The sequence below is a fragment of the Polyodon spathula genome, chromosome 17 (assembly GCF_017654505.1).
Source record: "Polyodon spathula isolate WHYD16114869_AA chromosome 17, ASM1765450v1, whole genome shotgun sequence".
NCBI classification, from domain to species: Eukaryota; Metazoa; Chordata; class Actinopteri; order Acipenseriformes; family Polyodontidae; genus Polyodon; species Polyodon spathula.
This window is the reverse complement of record NC_054550.1, coordinates 11,452,339-11,470,274: the sequence shown is the minus strand read 5'-3', so window position 1 is coordinate 11,470,274 and position 17,936 is coordinate 11,452,339. Positions and strand designations below refer to the sequence as shown.

General features: G+C 40.2%; 1 protein-coding gene across 1 annotated transcript in view; it reads left to right on the top strand.

Moving 5' to 3' along the window:
- LOC121330035 (PHD and RING finger domain-containing protein 1-like) overlaps positions 1–17,936 on the top strand; it is a 31,986-nt gene that overhangs the window by 5,934 nt on the left and 8,116 nt on the right. The window contains 7 exon segments of the mRNA XM_041276263.1: positions 2,668–2,799; positions 3,087–3,286; positions 3,442–3,464; positions 3,466–3,520; positions 5,348–5,469; positions 5,562–5,653; positions 11,708–11,895. Of these exon segments, the coding sequence (XP_041132197.1) occupies positions 2,668–2,799; positions 3,087–3,286; positions 3,442–3,464; positions 3,466–3,520; positions 5,348–5,469; positions 5,562–5,653; positions 11,708–11,895 (812 nt within the window).

The window sequence follows — 17,936 nt, the reverse complement described above, 5'->3', positions numbered from 1 at the left end:
TTAATATTGGCAGTATGTCAGTTTTTGTCACATATTCAATAAGTGTAGATGAGGTAAGAATATAGTCAATCCGAGAATAGGTTTTGTGTCTAGCAGAAAAGAAGGTGTAAATAATAAACAATGAAGAACATATTCGTAGAAAGTTAACACTGAGACATATTAACAATAAACACAAGGCGGTCAGCAGAGGGGTAGAAATTACTCTTTTAGCTGGCAAAATCATAAAACTTCGCTGATCCGTGACCCCTCAACACAGCAAGGTAACTCTCTGATCTCTAAACCCCCGCCCCGAGTCGAAGTCAACCACAAGACAAAAAATATCTGTATATCGGCTTATTATTTTTTAACCTTACACACCTAGCACCGAAACAAACAAAAAAAAGGCACTTTACAGTATAGCACAAATGCAACCACATTAACAAATAATTTGTCAATAATCAATGAGCAATCTGTAATGTCAGTACTGTCAAACCTTAAGTCCCGTTTAACTTCAGACATCGCTTCACAGTTCAGATCCCTTGCTGAGTTGCGTCCATTGCCGAAATAGGACCCGCAGACTCCAAAGAGACTGCAAACTCTTCAGCTTCCATAGGTGTTTTAAATACCCATTGTTTCCCCCCCATGAAACACCTTAACCAGAGCTGGATAAATCAGGAAAGACTTGATCCCCTTCTGAATCAAAAGTTTCCTGGCTAGCGCCATGTCCTGTCTCTTCTGAGCTGTGACATTGCTGTAATCCGGGGAAAAAGCAAAATGAACAGCCACTGTGCTGCAGGGTGGAGCTGGTCTGAGCTCCAGCGAGAATGGCCTGGCAATCGTTGTAACGCAGCAGCTTGAAAATCAAGGTGCGCGGCCTATTTCTACGGCCTTCCTTTCCGCTGTAGATGCGGGCTCTTTCGATCTCAATAGATCTGCCCTCCAAAGCCGGAATCCATTTAGGAAGATTATGTTGGAGGAATTTAATAGGGTCATCCTTCTCTTCACCCTCGTCTAACCCAACAAGCCTTAGATTATTTTGGTGCTGTTTGTCCTCGTACTGGACCAGTTTCTCTTGCAGTTTATCAACAGTGAGTCTGGTTTCAGCTGACTCCTGTTTGACCGCCCGAACAGTTACCTGCATATTGTCAAACTTAAAATTAAATGTTTTCAAATCCTTTTCCAAGTATCCGAGCCTCTCCATTAAACCGTGAAGTTCTTCCCGAATCACTTGCCTCATTAGGGGCTGAAAATCCCTGAGCTGTTGTTTCAGCAAATCTGCAACGGTAGCACGTAGCTGTGACTTGGGCAGGTCAGTACTGATATCTTTTAACTCTTTCTTTAATGGTAAAGGAACTCATGTCTTTGTCACGTTTCATTGCCTTCTCCGATATTTTATAATAACTTTTATCGAATTAAGTGGCTGAAAAATGCCCGGATAAAGTTTAAAGGAAAAAAAATAAACTGTCGTGTGGAAGGAAACAGCAGACTCAGGCTTCCATTCCTGTCTGCAGGTCACGTGATCTCCTTTCATGTTAGATTTTGAGCATAAATCAAAAGTTATGACAAGACTTACCTGATTAGTACTGACAGCCGAAGTGTCAGAATGTATAAGCCTGTTTTCTTTTCAGGTTTCTAAAACAGTTTGTTGATGAAAGTTTCTGGTGCTAGTAGTACCAGCAATAGGCTAACACTCAGACTGCGAACCCTAACTTAAACCTTTGTTTAAAAAAAAAAATGCATTCTAAGGAGTGAAAAGCTGAAGTTGCGTCTGTTATATTACTCTTGGTAGACCTAATAAAAAATAAATAATTATGTTAAACTGGCTAAAAGAGCCAAATACAAAAGTGTTGAAAGAAAATAAAACATTAGATGTGGTTCTGAACCATTGTGAAACTATAATAAGCAGTAAACTGGGCAAAGCTGTTAAACAAGCCAAGGGATGCTACCGACAAGGACCACTAGTAATAGTAATTTGAGGAACGCCATGCTTAACAGAATTTGAAAAATAAGCATGTGAATTCTAAGGGGCACTGTAGCCTACAGCCTAAAGTCTTACTGCAAATGTCTGAAAGCTATTTTAAATTAGGTGTTTCTTTAAGCAAGTCAGATTATTTTTTTATACGATAGCTTCATTTACTATGTGTATACTGAAATAAATTTTGTTTGTCTGATTACTTTGTTTCTGCATTCTACCAGCATGTTGATTGAAATCAAGTGCGTGGTCTTATCCATAAACTCATATGTATACAACACTACAATTTGCTTTTATATAGCTTCATGCAGCACATGCCAGGATGCTTTACAATACAAACGTATTCATATTTTTACCATTAGAACCAAATAAAATAAAAAATAATAAGCTTTGTAAAGAAAGTCTGGATTGGTCATATTGACAGTAATTCTTCGAGATCAATTTTCAAAACATGTACAGTAACTCAGTGTTCAACCACTGATCCTGGTTTGTTGTGCTTTTGGTTGTGACTGCACTTTTTAATCACATTTGGTATTGTCATTTTTCCAAAATTGTAGTGGCTATGATATGCTGTTTCAGTTGCTGTGATGTGGGTCTCGTTATAACCTAGTGTGTTGCAGTCAGACGCACTGGAGTCAGGCTGCTTTAGAATTGTATAAAGAAGCAGTGTAGATTTAAGCATGATTGACTGTATAACCCCCCCCCCCCCCCCCCAGATGAATTTAGTGATGAAGATATGGATGAGTTTGAAGGAGGAGACACAGAAAGTGAAGAGGAGGATAGTGATGGTGAAGATGGTGACGATATAGATGATTATGATGATGATGAGGAAGAAGAGTATAGTGACGGTAAGGAAAACATTTATTGTGTTTTTCCAAATACGGATTCATAAATACTGTAATGGCACCATTCATAAAACATTGTCAGTGTAATGCCTAATGTTTAGTGACTGTGATATTAGCAGAGGAGTTTAAAACTTGACAAGATTTTGAATTCTAAAAAACCTGCTGCCACGGAGAAGTGTGACTTTTTATGAATTTTTCCAGGTGGCTTGCAATCCACATTGGGGTATCTAGGAGAGCTCAGTGATTCTAATTGATTGTCTCTGATTGTCATCGATGTGGATTGTGTTTAGATGTTGAAGAAGATGAGATTAAAGGAGCAGAGAAGGAGGGGGCAGTCGGAGGGAAAGAGGCTAAGTTTGTTGGCCCGAGTTTGGACGAAGATGCTGAAAACTGCCCCATCTGTCTCAACACTTTCCAGGAGCAGGCCTTGGGAACTCCGGAGAGCTGTGCACATTATTTCTGTCTCGACTGCATCTTAGAGTGGTCGAAAGTAAGGGCTTGTGATGTATAAATGTTTGCAAATGTTTTGTCATTTTGAAATAATAGAGAAAAAGACTCTTCTGTCACCACAAACAATTGTGTGAAGTCTACCTCACTATATTACCTGGAACAGGAATTTGATAGGTGCTGTTTTTTCTTTTATAGAATGCTAACTCATGCCCTGTGGATCATCTATACAGACATCTGTATGAGATCCTGCTTTGGAGGGAAAATCCTCAAGAAGGTAGGTAAATAAAAGCGGTCTAATGTATTGATGTATGTTCAGCCTTGTTATTATTATAATGATCTCAGTTTAGTACTAAAGTTTAAAAATGTGGGAAATTAAATGTTTAAACTTTGCATATTTAGAATTTGTTACCAGAAAAGTCAACATAAGAAGCCCTCCATCACGTTTTATAAATTACTAATTGTGTATGACTGTATGTACAGCAGTTAATTGAATGTAGAAAGCACAGTGAAGATGTACCGAATATGAAATAAATTGTCTTACACTGTGTACCTACTGCTATGTAAACATTAAGGCTAACATTGGTCTTTGGCCTGCGTATTTTTGTCAATTGTTAAATGTTTAGACACAATTTTAAACACCTAACACTTGGCTAACCTTTAAACTCTAAGCTATTGATACCCCAAATCTCAGTGCAGACCTTTTCTGAAGGTCCTTTTAGAGTAAGTAACAAGGTTCTGAAAAATGTAGCGTTACACCTCCCCACGTGTTGTTAAATAGTGTACCTGTAATTTTTTTTCATTGTTAACATCCTGACAACTTTTTACACTTATAACTAAAGTCTGTTTCAAATCTCTTTTCAAAATGGCCGCTCTAGTGCACTGATAGTATAAGGATTATAGCCCACATGGTGAAACAGGTAACACAGCAATAACGATCCATGATGTGGTATGGAACAGAAAAGCCAGGGCACTTATGTTTTTTTTTTCGCTCTTCCTGCAGTGATTTAGAGGACAGCTCTCAAACCCCAGGGCACAAGAGTTGTGAGTATAAAAAGTTGTCAGGATGTTAACAATGAAAAGAAAACACAGGTACATTATTTAAACAGTTGTAGCAATATGTGGTAGGTTCCTGCCGGGTCCGATTTTTACAACCCACTTCTGACACGGACCTGCTACTACAGGACCTGAACTGAACCCGGAACCCACTGCAGCACCGTCTTCTTACCCGCGACCCGACCCGTTTTAATAAGACCTGAAACCCGACCCGAACCTGCAACCTTTGTCCTTTACCTACTGCCTGCACCGACTGACTCTCTCACACTCACATTCACACACGGATATATCTACCATTCTGCACAGATTGAGTTTATACAATAGGCTATACAGCGAGGTAGCTTGCCGTAGTGGTCTGGATATATTTTAACATTGTAACATATTAACTATCTCTACTTATCTATTATAAAATACATATCTCTTCCTTTTGTGCTACCAGTTGAAAGGGAGCTACATCTATGCTTTTACAGAGATGTGCCAGTTTTGTGGCTGTCGTACATAAAAACATAACGTTTTTACAAGCAACGAATTCAGTCACATTATCATTATTTTCATTCGCTATAATTCCAAAAGAATTCCACACTTCTCTCCTCACCTCTCGCACTGTTACCCAGTACATGATATAAACCCTGCGCTATCTTTTGTTTCACCCCGTCCACATGCATTTTTAATATCACCAAGCAGACCTGATAAAAGGATCTTGCGACTTAACAAACAAGCGGCAATACAAACAGAGAACACTGCTTAGTTAGCTGACTCTTCCCTAATCGCCTCCTGCTTTAGTGTAGGAAATATCAGTACATCTTCCAATAGGTTTCTTGGGAAAGGGTTACAGACGAGTACGCTGAAAGGACAGAAAACAGTTTGCGGATTCAAATTCAGGCCGAAACATAAACCGGGAAAAAATTAACAATCCGACCCGAACATCTATCTCAGAATTATTAGCCAATATAATAATAATTTACATCAGTACTAAAAAAAAAACTTTCCTAACAAAGTAATGATCAGATTTTTTCCCGTTTCCCTTTTTTAATTTGTGTTTTTAAAGATTCCTGTTCAGAATCATGCTGCTGCCAATGAACTGGCAGAGGAGGACCACACACAGTGTGAGGTGTGTGGCAGAAGTGACAGAGAGGACCGCCTTCTCCTCTGTGATGGGTGCGATGTTGGGTATGTAAGCAACAATCTCTTTACAGGGAAGAAAAGAATACTCCCATTGCTGTTCTGATTGCATGCCACTGAAACCTTTATTTCTGTTTAAGGTACCACATGGAATGCCTTAACCCCCCACTGAATGTAGTTCCAGTGGAGGAATGGTTCTGTCCTGAATGCGCTGTTCAAAATGCACCTCATGGTATAATCCTTTTGAATTCATTTTTAGGAAAGACAATTACATTCTTTACTTGTTTTTCAAATTCTGTTTATTTTAAATTGGTCATATTTAATGATATATTTTTATATCATATTATGTATCATATTTTTAATGGAATTATGTATCATAGGAGGCCTAGGTCATCTAAGAGCACAATTATAAAACTTTCTTGCAACACTGATTTTTTGACTCCTAATGCTCTGCAAGTATGTGTTTTCAGAGTGGTTACACATACAAAGATATGGTGATGGGTAGGGCTGTCAGTTAAGCCTCAAAATAGCAATCGATTCAAATAAATATCGTTGATTGTACTGCCCACATACATTTTTGCTCCATTCCTCTACCTCCAACGTGATTATTTTCATATTGCAATTCAGTAAAAACTTGTGCACAACAATTGAATGGGTGGGGTAATTACACCTTGGTAGCGTAAGGAGGAAAAAAAAATGCAAGTTTAACATACTACATGAGTGTTACTAAAATATTTATTCCAAACAGATTACAGTACTTTGGAATGTAATCTATATAAATTAGACACAGGTTTTTGAAAAATGTCTTCCATTGCATCTTGTTAATACTGTACCACCTAACCTTCACTATCTGTGAAACAATGCAGAAATCCCTGCCTTTAATAATAATAATAATAATAATAATAATAATAATAATAATAATAATAATAATAATAATAATAAAAAATTGATTTACTTACCACAACATGCAGACCTGCTATAGGTCAAGCTGATTGTTACTCAAAAAATGCGTTTACCGTCACTGATCATTTATTTGTATTTTTTTAGCGTTATTGAATATTTAAAAATATTTATTATGTAACATTCAGTATTCATTATGTAACAGTTCATTGTAATTATTTACAATCAATTTTCTTCAATGTGCACAATTTATTTACATGCTATTTGCCAGGTATACTAGCCTGTCGTTCTGCTCTGGATGCTTTTTTTTGTTGATTACAGCTAATACACAGAGGGGTATACTTACAAAGCATTTTCAAAACTGATTCATTGGTAGGATGGGACCAGCAAATCAGAGGCTAGTTAACACGAGCAGGAAAAGAAGAGCATGCCCACTGCTTGTCTGTGGCAGAAATACTGTAAATAGCAAGGCGTTTGGTATAGTTTCGTTGATAAACTTAAATAATGTTATTAACTATGCATATTCAAAAATGTAATTATTGAATCGATTATCAAGTATTTATATCGGTGTATATAATGAAGAATAGAATCGATCGAAAAATCGATTTTCGATTTAATCATAGCAGCCGTAGTGATGGGCATTATGCCCTGTAGGTACGTGCTGTATGTCACTCATAGGTTTGCTTACTTCAGGAGATTGACATTCTTTAGCACAAGCAAGTGAGAGAATCTGTGAATACATGGAGTTGCATATTCTGTTTGGCATACACTTACAAATGGCTATAATTTTTTCAAACTACTTTAAGAATACTAAAATACATACATTTACTGTTTAGTGTTTGAACTAAAAGACGCTCTGTGACTTTAGGTTTGGGGTGCACCGATTAAGATGTTCTTGGCTGATACCGATAGCCGATGATTATCTGCCGATATTGGCCGATACTGATAATAATAGGTAGTGCAGGTAAGCTATTGATTTCCATTACATGAGAGTAGATGTTAAAACTTCATGCTGAGTTGAACTAATGTGATCCATCTGCATCTCCATCCATTTGCATTGTTTTCCATCTGATGATGTAGATATACTTCTGTCTGATGTTGATTGCTGAAGTGTAATGCTGGCTCTAGGGATCAGCTCATTTTGCCTCCACATTGCGTCAGCTTACACAACGGCTGCGATGCTGGCTCCAGGGATCAACCCAGTGTGGTCTCCCCAGCGCATCAGCATGACAGCTGACTGGATTGAGCTAAGTAGGATACATCTCTGGGGTCTTCAAGTGGGCACCTTCCATCCTCTGTGTTTCGTTGGCTAGCCCACGACACATCAAGAGTGCTCAACAGTGATTCTGGCGTCCCAGCATCACCCCCCTCCATCCCCAATTCAGCTCAGCCCAGCTTACTTACCTTTACATCAGCGTTGCTTTCTTTCTGTTGTGCTTGAGATCCCCATCCAGAATCTTTACGTCTCAACCACAGCCAGTTGCTGTTCCTTTCTGCTGCTTCAGATAAGTTCTTCACTGTGCCACGCAACTCTTGGCCACTGAATCCGACGTCTCTGAGAAACTGGGTTGTAGAGTGTGCCACAAATCCTCGACAACCCACCTTCACTGGGTAAACTCAGACTCTCCACCTCGCTGTTCCGCTTCAGAAGCTAGTTGAGCATACCAAAGTTTCTTCCTCTTCTACGCCTCATCCACAGCATCTTCCCATGGCACTGTTAACTCTACCAGATGAACAAGGCGTGCTGATCCAGACCAAAAGACAATGTCTGGTCGAAGGTTAGTTGTGGCAATCTCAGGTGGAAAAATAAGCCGTTGACCAACATCTGCCAGCATTTTCCAGTCTGTAGCAGCTTCCAGTTGTCCTGAGCTAGGCTTGATTTTAACACCTTTTCTTGGTGATTGCTCTCCTGGACGGAGGAATGTTGTCTTTTGTGTGTAATGCTTTGATGGAACTGGTGGCAACTTATTGGTCAGGTTACGCTTGTCTTCCAATGCTAAGGCCAAACATTGCAGCACCTGGTCAAGGTGCCAAGAAAACCATCCTTGGCTAAGACCCACCTTACATCCTGTCAAAATGTGCCTTAATGTTGCAGGTAATGAACACAAAGGACATAAGGGATCCTCACCCACCCAGAGGTTTAGTTTCTGTGGTGATGGGAGAACATCATATGCTGATCTGATGAGGAAATTGATCCTGTTCTCTTCCATTGTCCATAGGTCTTGCCAGCTGATCTTGCGTTGTTCCACACACCCCCATCTCATCCATTCTTCCTGCTTGGCCCGAGAAAACGCCTTTACACACCTGATCCTCTCCTCCTGCTTTTGCATCTCATTGACTACCAGCTTCCTCCATTGAGCAGGGGTTGCCTTGTGCCATGTAGGAGGAGCTGAACTGAGACTAAAACCTCCTTTTCCATGCTGAACTTGCCCCATAATATCTCAGATTCGAAGGGTAGCCTTAGCATCCTCCACAGCTTTCTTTGCCGTCCATTTTCCTCCAGTTTTCAGCACAGGCGCTGCCTTACTTACGCATTTATCACATGAATCTACTAATGTCATTTCCAGTCAGACCATGGCGCACGTAAACTCCTTGGTTAGAGCAGAGATTGGTAGCTGCAGTATTCCTTTACCATAAAGTCCCACTCTGCTCAGGCAGCGTGGAACGCCCAACCGTTTCCTGACATATGAACTGATTAAAGCTTCCAGCTTCTCAACTGTTGTCAAGGAAACCTCGTACACAGTCAGTGGCCATAGCAGTCTTGGCAGTAGACCAAACTGAAAGCACTATAGTTTCACTTTGCCCGGTAAAGCGCTGCTGTCTATGCTCTTCAACCCTTCCACTGCTTGTTGTCTAACTTCTCCCACACGAACTTTGTCCTTTAGATCCTTGTCGTACCATCACCCTAGATGTTTCACTGGCTTCTTGGACACTGTTGGTATTGCCTCACCATTAACGTGGAACCTTTTATTTACTACTTTATCTTTAATTATAGTGATGCTCCTTGATTTAGTGGGCTTGAATTGCATTCATGCCCATTCAGTGTTATTGGTTAATTTGCCTGTGGAAGGGTTGTGGGTAATTCACTGACCAGGAGACAGACAGGTGTACTTGAAAACACCACACAGGTTCCTAGTTTTATTTTGAAGGGTGCCTTATTTCTTTTTAGCCCGCAGATGGCGCTGTGGGTTAGTGGTCTGATTTACCAACGATGGTAAACAGAACCACGGGCATACCAAGCGAGGGTACACAATACTGGCGCCCTTGCAGGTGCTTCGAAACAATAATTCAAAACAGAAGGCACAAAGAAACAGGGAAAATAAAACAGTAACAAAACTATAAAGAAAAGGTGCTGCACTCTGCAGCAATATCCCGGTCGCCGCTGCCCGTGCGACCCAGATCACCGTCCTACGCTGCCGGCTAACTAGCCTGCTCAGCTATACTTTTAAGGGGTCTGCCCAAGGGTTCCCCGCCCTCACTGTCTCGCTCTGAACCTCCGTTCCGTTCTCTCCGACTGGTTCTCGGTCGTGGACCAGCGCTTCCGCACACTCGGCGCGTTTAAAAGGGCAGACCTGAGGAAACAACAGAGCGTTAACTTATAGAGCTAACAATCCCCAAGACCCGCCTCTCAGCCATTCAGAGAGGGGGAAAGTCCACACACCCACTTTCCCACCTCCGTGTCACTGCCATGACTCACAGGCGGTTGTCGGACGACTGCTGCCCTCTTCCTGCAGCACTGTGAACACGCTAGCAGAGTCAGCACAGATCTCCCCCTGCTACATTGCCCAATAACCGATTAGTGCAGGCTTCTGTTGTAGTGATTGTTGTCATGTCATCCACGTATGCTCGAATTGGTGGTAGTCGCATTCCAGAAGCCAAGCGCTCTCCTCCCACTACCCATTTTGCTGCCCTTATAATTACTTCCATTGCCACGGTAAAAGTCAGTGGAGAAATGGTACATCTTGCCATTATTCCAACTTCTAGGCATTGCCATGTAGTGCTGAATTCTGAAGTTGAAAAACTAAATTGTAAATCTCCAAAGTAGGCTTGTACATTTGTTTTACAAGATCGTCACACAAAAATAATATTTTGCATTTGTGCTAGTAAAAACACTTCTGTAGAAAAAAAATATATAATGTGACATTAACTTTTATAGCCACTTGCAGTCAAGCACTGCATATTATAACTTTGACCTGTACTGTATAGTAGAAAAACAAAATGTAGCCTACGCAATGTCAACTACAATAACTTTTGTTAAATTCATTTTAAGCATACACTGCTTAAAAATGCAGCACACTTAAATTGTTCACTTAACCAAAAAAAAAAAAAAAAAAAAGGTTACAAAATTCAGTTAAACTTTAATTTGTTACTTAACAAAAGACGGCACAAGAATCAATTTCTGCTTCAAAATACCGCTGAGTACACCTGCAACCAATACAGATTAAGCAAGATCAACATAAATTACAAAAGGGAATTTTTGAAGTACATTGTATTATAATAATAATAATAACAATAATAATAAATAATAATAGCTTAAACCATCAGTGTTATTTAGGATTCAACCTGAAAAAAAATAAAATACAAAAGCATCACAATAAAGTTCTACACACAGTTCATCGTTGCATTTAATGTAGCATCGAGTCTGTTTTGCTACACACAACTCAGCTATCCTATTGTTGTCTTTAGATATCTAAAAATAAATCCAAACACCGCTCTTTTGAGACATATATTGCAGGTTGATCGCACTTTACACGGTACTGCAAGGAAAATTACTGTCTCATTGTTCTTACGTCATTAGTAAGCAAGCCAAACCAAACATTAAATTCTGTGCTGGAACAAATTCAGGCATTCGGTGTACATTATCAGCTAAAACAACAAAAACTGCCGATAGTCGATTGTGATTTTTTTCCTTATCGGAGCAGTGCCGATAGGCTACTGATTATCGGTGCACCTCTACTTTAGGTCAAAAGGTTTGTCACTGATTTTATGTTTCTTTTAGAATTTCTAAATTCATCACCAGTGAGTTTTGTATAGTTATTTATGAAACATTTGGTTGTGTTTATTAGACAAGAACATAAGAAAGGTTATCATAGAGAAGAGACCATTCGGGCCATCAATGCTTGACCATTTCTTAGCAGCTAATTAATCCTTTCCTATAGTTTGCACTTTAATGATAAAGCTGTAATGTCATGTAGAAATGAATAGGAGGACGATGCCATTGTAAAATTTGGATCATCAATTAATTAAATATTAATGTCACATTGATGTCAGTTTCACAGAATGGGATTTCATGAAAACAGACAAGGCAAGCGATTTTTCAAACCTTTAATTTAAAATTACTTAAACTGTTCCTGATTTATTTTAGTGTGATGTATATTTTCTTCAGGTGCAGCAGTAGCAGTGGAAGAGGTGAGTGGGGAAGAAGTGGCCACCCTAGTGGCTGATGCAGTGCCCATCACCAGCCGACTGCACACCAATACAGGGAGGACACGAGCCATTGCCAGGACTCGTCAGAGTGAGAGGGTCAGAGCCTCCGTCAACAGGATCAGGATCACACAGGCTCAGACAGCACAGGTATTTCACAGATTATAGAACGGGGTGGATGTATCAAGGTGCAGTTTGAAAAAAACTTAGATTACACTATGTAACACAATTTTTGTTCCTGGGTAGTAAGTGTTATTTCCTAATTGCTTATGCCTCAAAAGTATAGAAAATGGCTATTATTCCCCACAAACTTTGCTTTTGTGACCAGGACAGTGATATTTCAAAATATCACTATTTCCAATGGGAAAACTGGCAAATGTGTGTCTTTTCGTTCACATAAAGTCAGAAAAAAACAACATATGAATCCAAATTAACATGTATTTATACTAAAGTAATACAAAGATGACTACAAAAGATTTAGAAGTGAGTAGTTTTTCGAGATTTACAATTATACTGTATAATTTACTATTATACTGTAAATATACTACTACTCGCTTCTAAATCTTTTGTAGTCATCTTTGTATTACTTTAGTATAAATACATGTTAATTTGGATAATCAACCCTAATCAACCCCAGCCACCTGAACATAATAAACCCAGGCAGGCAGGGGAAGTTAACCCCATCCCTGCCAATTTAAAAGGGCAGAGCTTTGCTCTGCCACATTGTAATTTAAGAAGTTTTATTTATTTTCAATGGTAATCCTAAAATAACCTCTAGATAAGTTAACTCATTTCAGGGCAAACCACTCAGATCTCTCCCGCTGTGTATATTTGGTGTTCCCAAATAATAAACTCCTTATCTTCTGCGGGGGAATGCATTCAGCCGGTAAAAGGAAGCATACAAATGTGTGTATGTCACTAAAGTTATTACATGTACATACAGTGGATGTAAGTCATACAAATATATACGACAGACTACTATTACACTGAACAAAAATGTAAACGCAATATGCAACAATTTCAAAGATGTTACTGAGTTACAGTTCATATAAGTAAATCACTCAATTGAAATAAATTCATTAGGCCCTAATCTGTGGATTTCACATGACTGGGAATAGAGATATGCATCTGTTGGTCACAGATACCTTAAGAGATATTACTTGCAGCCATATCAAAATGTCTGAGGAAGATCTTTTTGTGAACTGTATTATGATAATGGATTTGAAGGAAACTGTCAATGACACAGAATACACGTTTCAAGTGCTGCGTTCTGTTAACCAGAGCTTGCTGCGCTGTCTGCTCTTGGCTGCCGTCTTTCTGACGACACACGCAGCTTTTAGAGAAAGCACAGCATACATTTTCAGCGTCCTATATTTACATTTGTTGGGATAATCAAGTCAGTTTAATGTAATTGATTAACTTTAACTTTATTGTAAAATTATACATCACTTATCACGGATTTAGTACATTGTTTGATTTATTTAATATAGTGTTGACAAGGCTGTTCACGGCTTCATTGTAACATGATAAAATGTTGTTCGTTTCCGCTAACAAGGTGGCAGCAGCATTTGCATTACAATTAACAGGTCACTCATGGTCTTTGCATCGTCCCTTTGGTTCACGGCCGCAGTCAGCGGTGTCCTTACAAAGGTACCACCAAATGTTCCTGTCAGGACACTGCACTGATTGATATTATGGTTAGTAAAACAATTAATAATCCTCTCCCAGCACCGAAGCCCTAAAGGTCAGTATCCTGTACTGCAGCTATTACACATCTAAAGAAGTTCATGTTTGGCAGTGAATAAGTGTTTTTGTTACTTAAAAAAAAAAACAGAGGTGCTGACTTTCTCAGTTGTCTAGACAGGAACATTTCATGGTACCTTTTTTAGGCATGCGTAGCTAGCCTCCCGCAGTAACATTTCAAAGCTGTGCTAGGCTGTGCAGAATCTGCGCAGATTTCTGTGGGTGTTGAGTGACGTCTACAGCACATCTCCGCGATTCTGTGCAGCACTGTGCAAAATTGCGGAAATCTGCACTATAAGAACATGACCAATGTCTCAAATAAAATTAGCACAGACCTGTGACTGTAGCAGGATAGATGTAGTTTTGTTTAAACAAGTTATAACAGTATTCCAGTTTTCTTAGGTTTTTCTTTTTTTTTTTACAAACTCCACGTGTAACGATAATTGGAAGCTTACTTGTACAATGTCGTGACGTGTAGCTATAAATCCAATAACACATTTTAGTATTAAAATACTTTTTTTTTGCTATACATATTTTATTTATCTGGTTGAAAAAATAAACGACTCATCTCTGCTGTTAAATAATAACCTGTGATACATGTTTGTGTTTTAACCAAAAGACTGATCGTTTCCCAACTCTATTTACCATCAGCTAAACAAAGTATTTATTTAATTGTATACGTTAAAATGTTTTAACAAACTACATCACCACCTCATTTTGAGCAAGTAGATCTTAATACTGTTGTAGTATAACATTGAGTGTACAATTTTTAAATTTTTTTTAAAATTGATTGTCTTTATAAAAAAAAAAAAAGGTACCAAGTTATTTGGCGTGGTAAAATACCAAATATCAAATACCAAATGTTTAAATCATTCCATGAAAGGAAGTGTGATTTGTTGGTTTTATTTTTGTGAATTATAGTAATTTAAGTGATTTACATTAGTCTTTCTTCATTTAAGCCTTTATTTTATAACTTGCATGATGTACTGTATACCATGATATTAAGGTTACCATGGTATTTTTTTTAACGGTTATCACTGTGCAAATTTTATACCGTCCACTCCCTAGATGCATTGTTTTTTCATAACACGAAACGTGTAAATAATAAGTACAACCCTTTTCATTAAATTGAAATCACGAAAAGTAAATGTTTCTCCAGTTGAACTTAAAACTACACATTTCTAATAATTTGTCTCACACTGGCAGTGAGGTTCGCCACAAAAAGTTAATAAAACATTATTACTGTCTTACCTGAAGAGGTCTTGACAGTAACCAGATTAGAGAAAAAAAAAAAAACTCAAATGGGGAACACAAGAATAACTATTTGCAAGGCGAACATAACAACGTTTGTGCTCTCTCCAGAGCTTATTTTTTGTTTTTATTCAGAAATATTATGGCATCCACATTCTCTGGTTTCAGAGTGCTTTGCTCGCACTCGCTTGGGACCGATGTTGCAGGGATACTTAACATGCTGTTTGCCAAGGCTACTATGTTGGGAAAGCATGTCTGGTTATTTTTCCACCAAATCAGGGGATCTTCGCTGATGTTTAATGAAGTTTCAGAAGCATAAATCATCATCTCTTGTTGGATTAAGGTTTCCTTGGAAGTAGTGTGTGTTTGTTGCCATCCACAAAGTAACAATTCCTTTGCTTGTTCTGTCTCCGTTTTCTTTTTAACAGGTAAGTCTTCTGCGCTGCAGTCACTTATACAGGCACGATTTCTGTCATTTTCGAGGTTGTCCTCCACCAGCCTCACTAGTTTGGAAGACAGTGCTTCAGAAGCACAGGCTTTGGCCTGTTCGGTTAGGAAATCCAGATGGCGAAATTGTGGTGTCAAGAAATGACACAAAATCAGTGGCATAATCTCATTACTTGGGTCATTCAGCTGATGTAAACAAAATTGCTGTGACAAATGACACACTAGCTTATCTGTCAAACTCTTTGTAACTGAAATTAGCAAATCAGTTGAATTTGAAGAAGACGATGTCTCCCATTCATGGTGAATTTCAGTCAGTGTTTTTAATCCCTGTTGCAAGTGGGTACAAAGAACTAGCCATAATGTTTTTCTCTGCTCTCAAAGGTATTGTAGCCAGTTCGAATGGCTGTAGTAAAGGTAGTATTTCAGCCATTAGCTTCCACTGCCAGTCGTGAGATCTAAAGTAGCTGCGTCATACTTTTTGGTCAAATCTGGGTTTGACAAAACCGCAATAACTGGACATTTTAATTCAAGAAGGTGTTCAAACTTATAATAAACCATGTTCCACCTTGTTTGTACGTCCTGTATTAACTTGACTGGTGCTTTTTCTGTGTTCAGCATTACTGTTTGTTTCCTATTTAAAGGAGTTGTTGCCATCTCACTCTTTTTAAAATGTGCAACCAGTCTCCTTGCTGCTGCCGCTAACATGTGGACTTATCGTACATCTTCCAAGCTTAATTTGCAACAATTTATATAATTCTTTTAAACACTGACATAAAGTTTATTCCGTGATCAGTGAGGATTTCTTTTGGAATCCCTACTCTCGCTATAATATGTACTAGCTCTCGAGCAATTGCTGCAGCACTAGTGGATCTCAATGGTACTGCCTCTGGATATCTGGTCACGTTGTCCACCACTACTGAAATATGTGTATATCCAGAGTCAGATTGGCTCAATGGACCCACTATGTCCATAGCAATGCGTTCAAAGGGGACTGAGATCGGGGGCGGTGGGACCAGCGGGGCTGGGGGCGCTACTTGCTGGCATTCCGGACACTTCACTGTATATTGCGTCACCTGACCAAAAACTCCCATCCAATAAAACCGAGCCAATATTCGTTCCCAAGTCTTGTTGCTACCTAATTGGCCCGAACATGGGACAATCTGAGCTAACCGCATGATCTCATGTCGAAAAGACTGGGGAACAAGTAATTATGTTACAATCTGACTTGTGCTCGTGGCTTGGGATACTCTATACAGTAAGTGCTCGACAATAATGTGGTGAGGATATGTCAGGAGGCCGGTTATCCTCTACATCCTTCCCCTCGATAGACCGAACCTGCCCCCAGATGTGTGCCAGCAAAGGGTTGTTCTTTTGCTCCATCGCTACGTCCACATTTCTGTCCCAGAATTTCAGGATATTGAGCGGAGCTTAAGTAGCTTCAGCACTGGGGGCCTCAGTAACCTGCCCCTGCAGGTCACACTGAGTCCTGATCCCCTTTCTCTTACATTTGACCGATTCTGAAGTTTCCCCCACCAAACCCCAGCCTTTTTTTATTAACATTCCTTCCCATTTTTCAACCCTTCGCTCTCTTCTTGTTTTTCTTGGGTGAAATCGGGAATGGAACAAATCAGTGTGCAACGGAAAAATATCCCCAATAGTTTCTGCCGCTGCTCCCAAGGTCTTACCGGAGACTGGCTTTAGTATCAAAATGTGGCCAGTCTTGACCCAAATTAACTGGATATGGCAACTTTTCAGCCACAGCCATGATTACATGGCGGGTATGACATCCAATCGTCAAATCTGATTTAGTGAGGGGGTAGTCCTTGTTATCCCCATGGGTACAGGAAATGACCACAACCCCACGTGACCACCAAGGTCCAACCCGTAAATTAATAATACAAGGCCCCTCCTAATCATTACCCCTGGACTTACCTGGTCCTGTCAGGACATAATGGGAGGTCACACCACATTCCATTTCCGCCAGGCAATTCCTGGCGAGGTTGCCGACCTCCTGGTACCGGTAACAAGTGGGGTGAAAGGGCGCCCACGGAGCTTGCGTGTCCCGCTGCCGGTTCGACAGCGGGGAGGGGTGCTCTGCTCTTACCCCGCTGGGGGTCGCCCTCGATCTCCATTGTGCTGGAGGGAGGCCGCCCATGGGGTGACTTTGCAGTGCTGGTCCGTGGGTAGTGGGGGTGAGGCGTTGTGGTGGTCCTGCCAGTCGGGGCTTGTTGGAGGCAGGAGCAGACGTGGTAACCACTAGAGGGGTGGGCAGAGCATCCTCGAACCCTTCAGCCAATCTGACTGTTGCGTTCAGCGTGGTGGGACGGTGGCGGCTGACCCAGTTCTGGGTGTCTGGCGCTAGCACCTTTATGAACTGTTCAATTGCTATTGGGGAACTCTGTGATCTTCTTGGCGTTGTTGGTGCCAGGGCAGAGCCACCGGGTCACGTGGTCTGCGACTTGTTGCGCCACCACGCAAGGTCGCAGTCCTGGGGGTCGCTGGTATTCATGGAACTGGCGACGGTCTGTCTCCTCTGTGATGTCTAGTCGCTATAGAATTGCTCTCTTCACCTGGTCATAATCGAGAGCGTCTTCATTGGTCATGGCTTGGTAGGCTGCCTGGGCTTCACTAATCAAATTGGGTCCCAGCTGGGTAGCCCACCACTCCCGAGGTCACTGTGCTGCAGTTGCCTGCTTCTCAAAGGCTACCAGATAGGTCTCGGGATCATCCTCCAGCGACATTTTCACAAC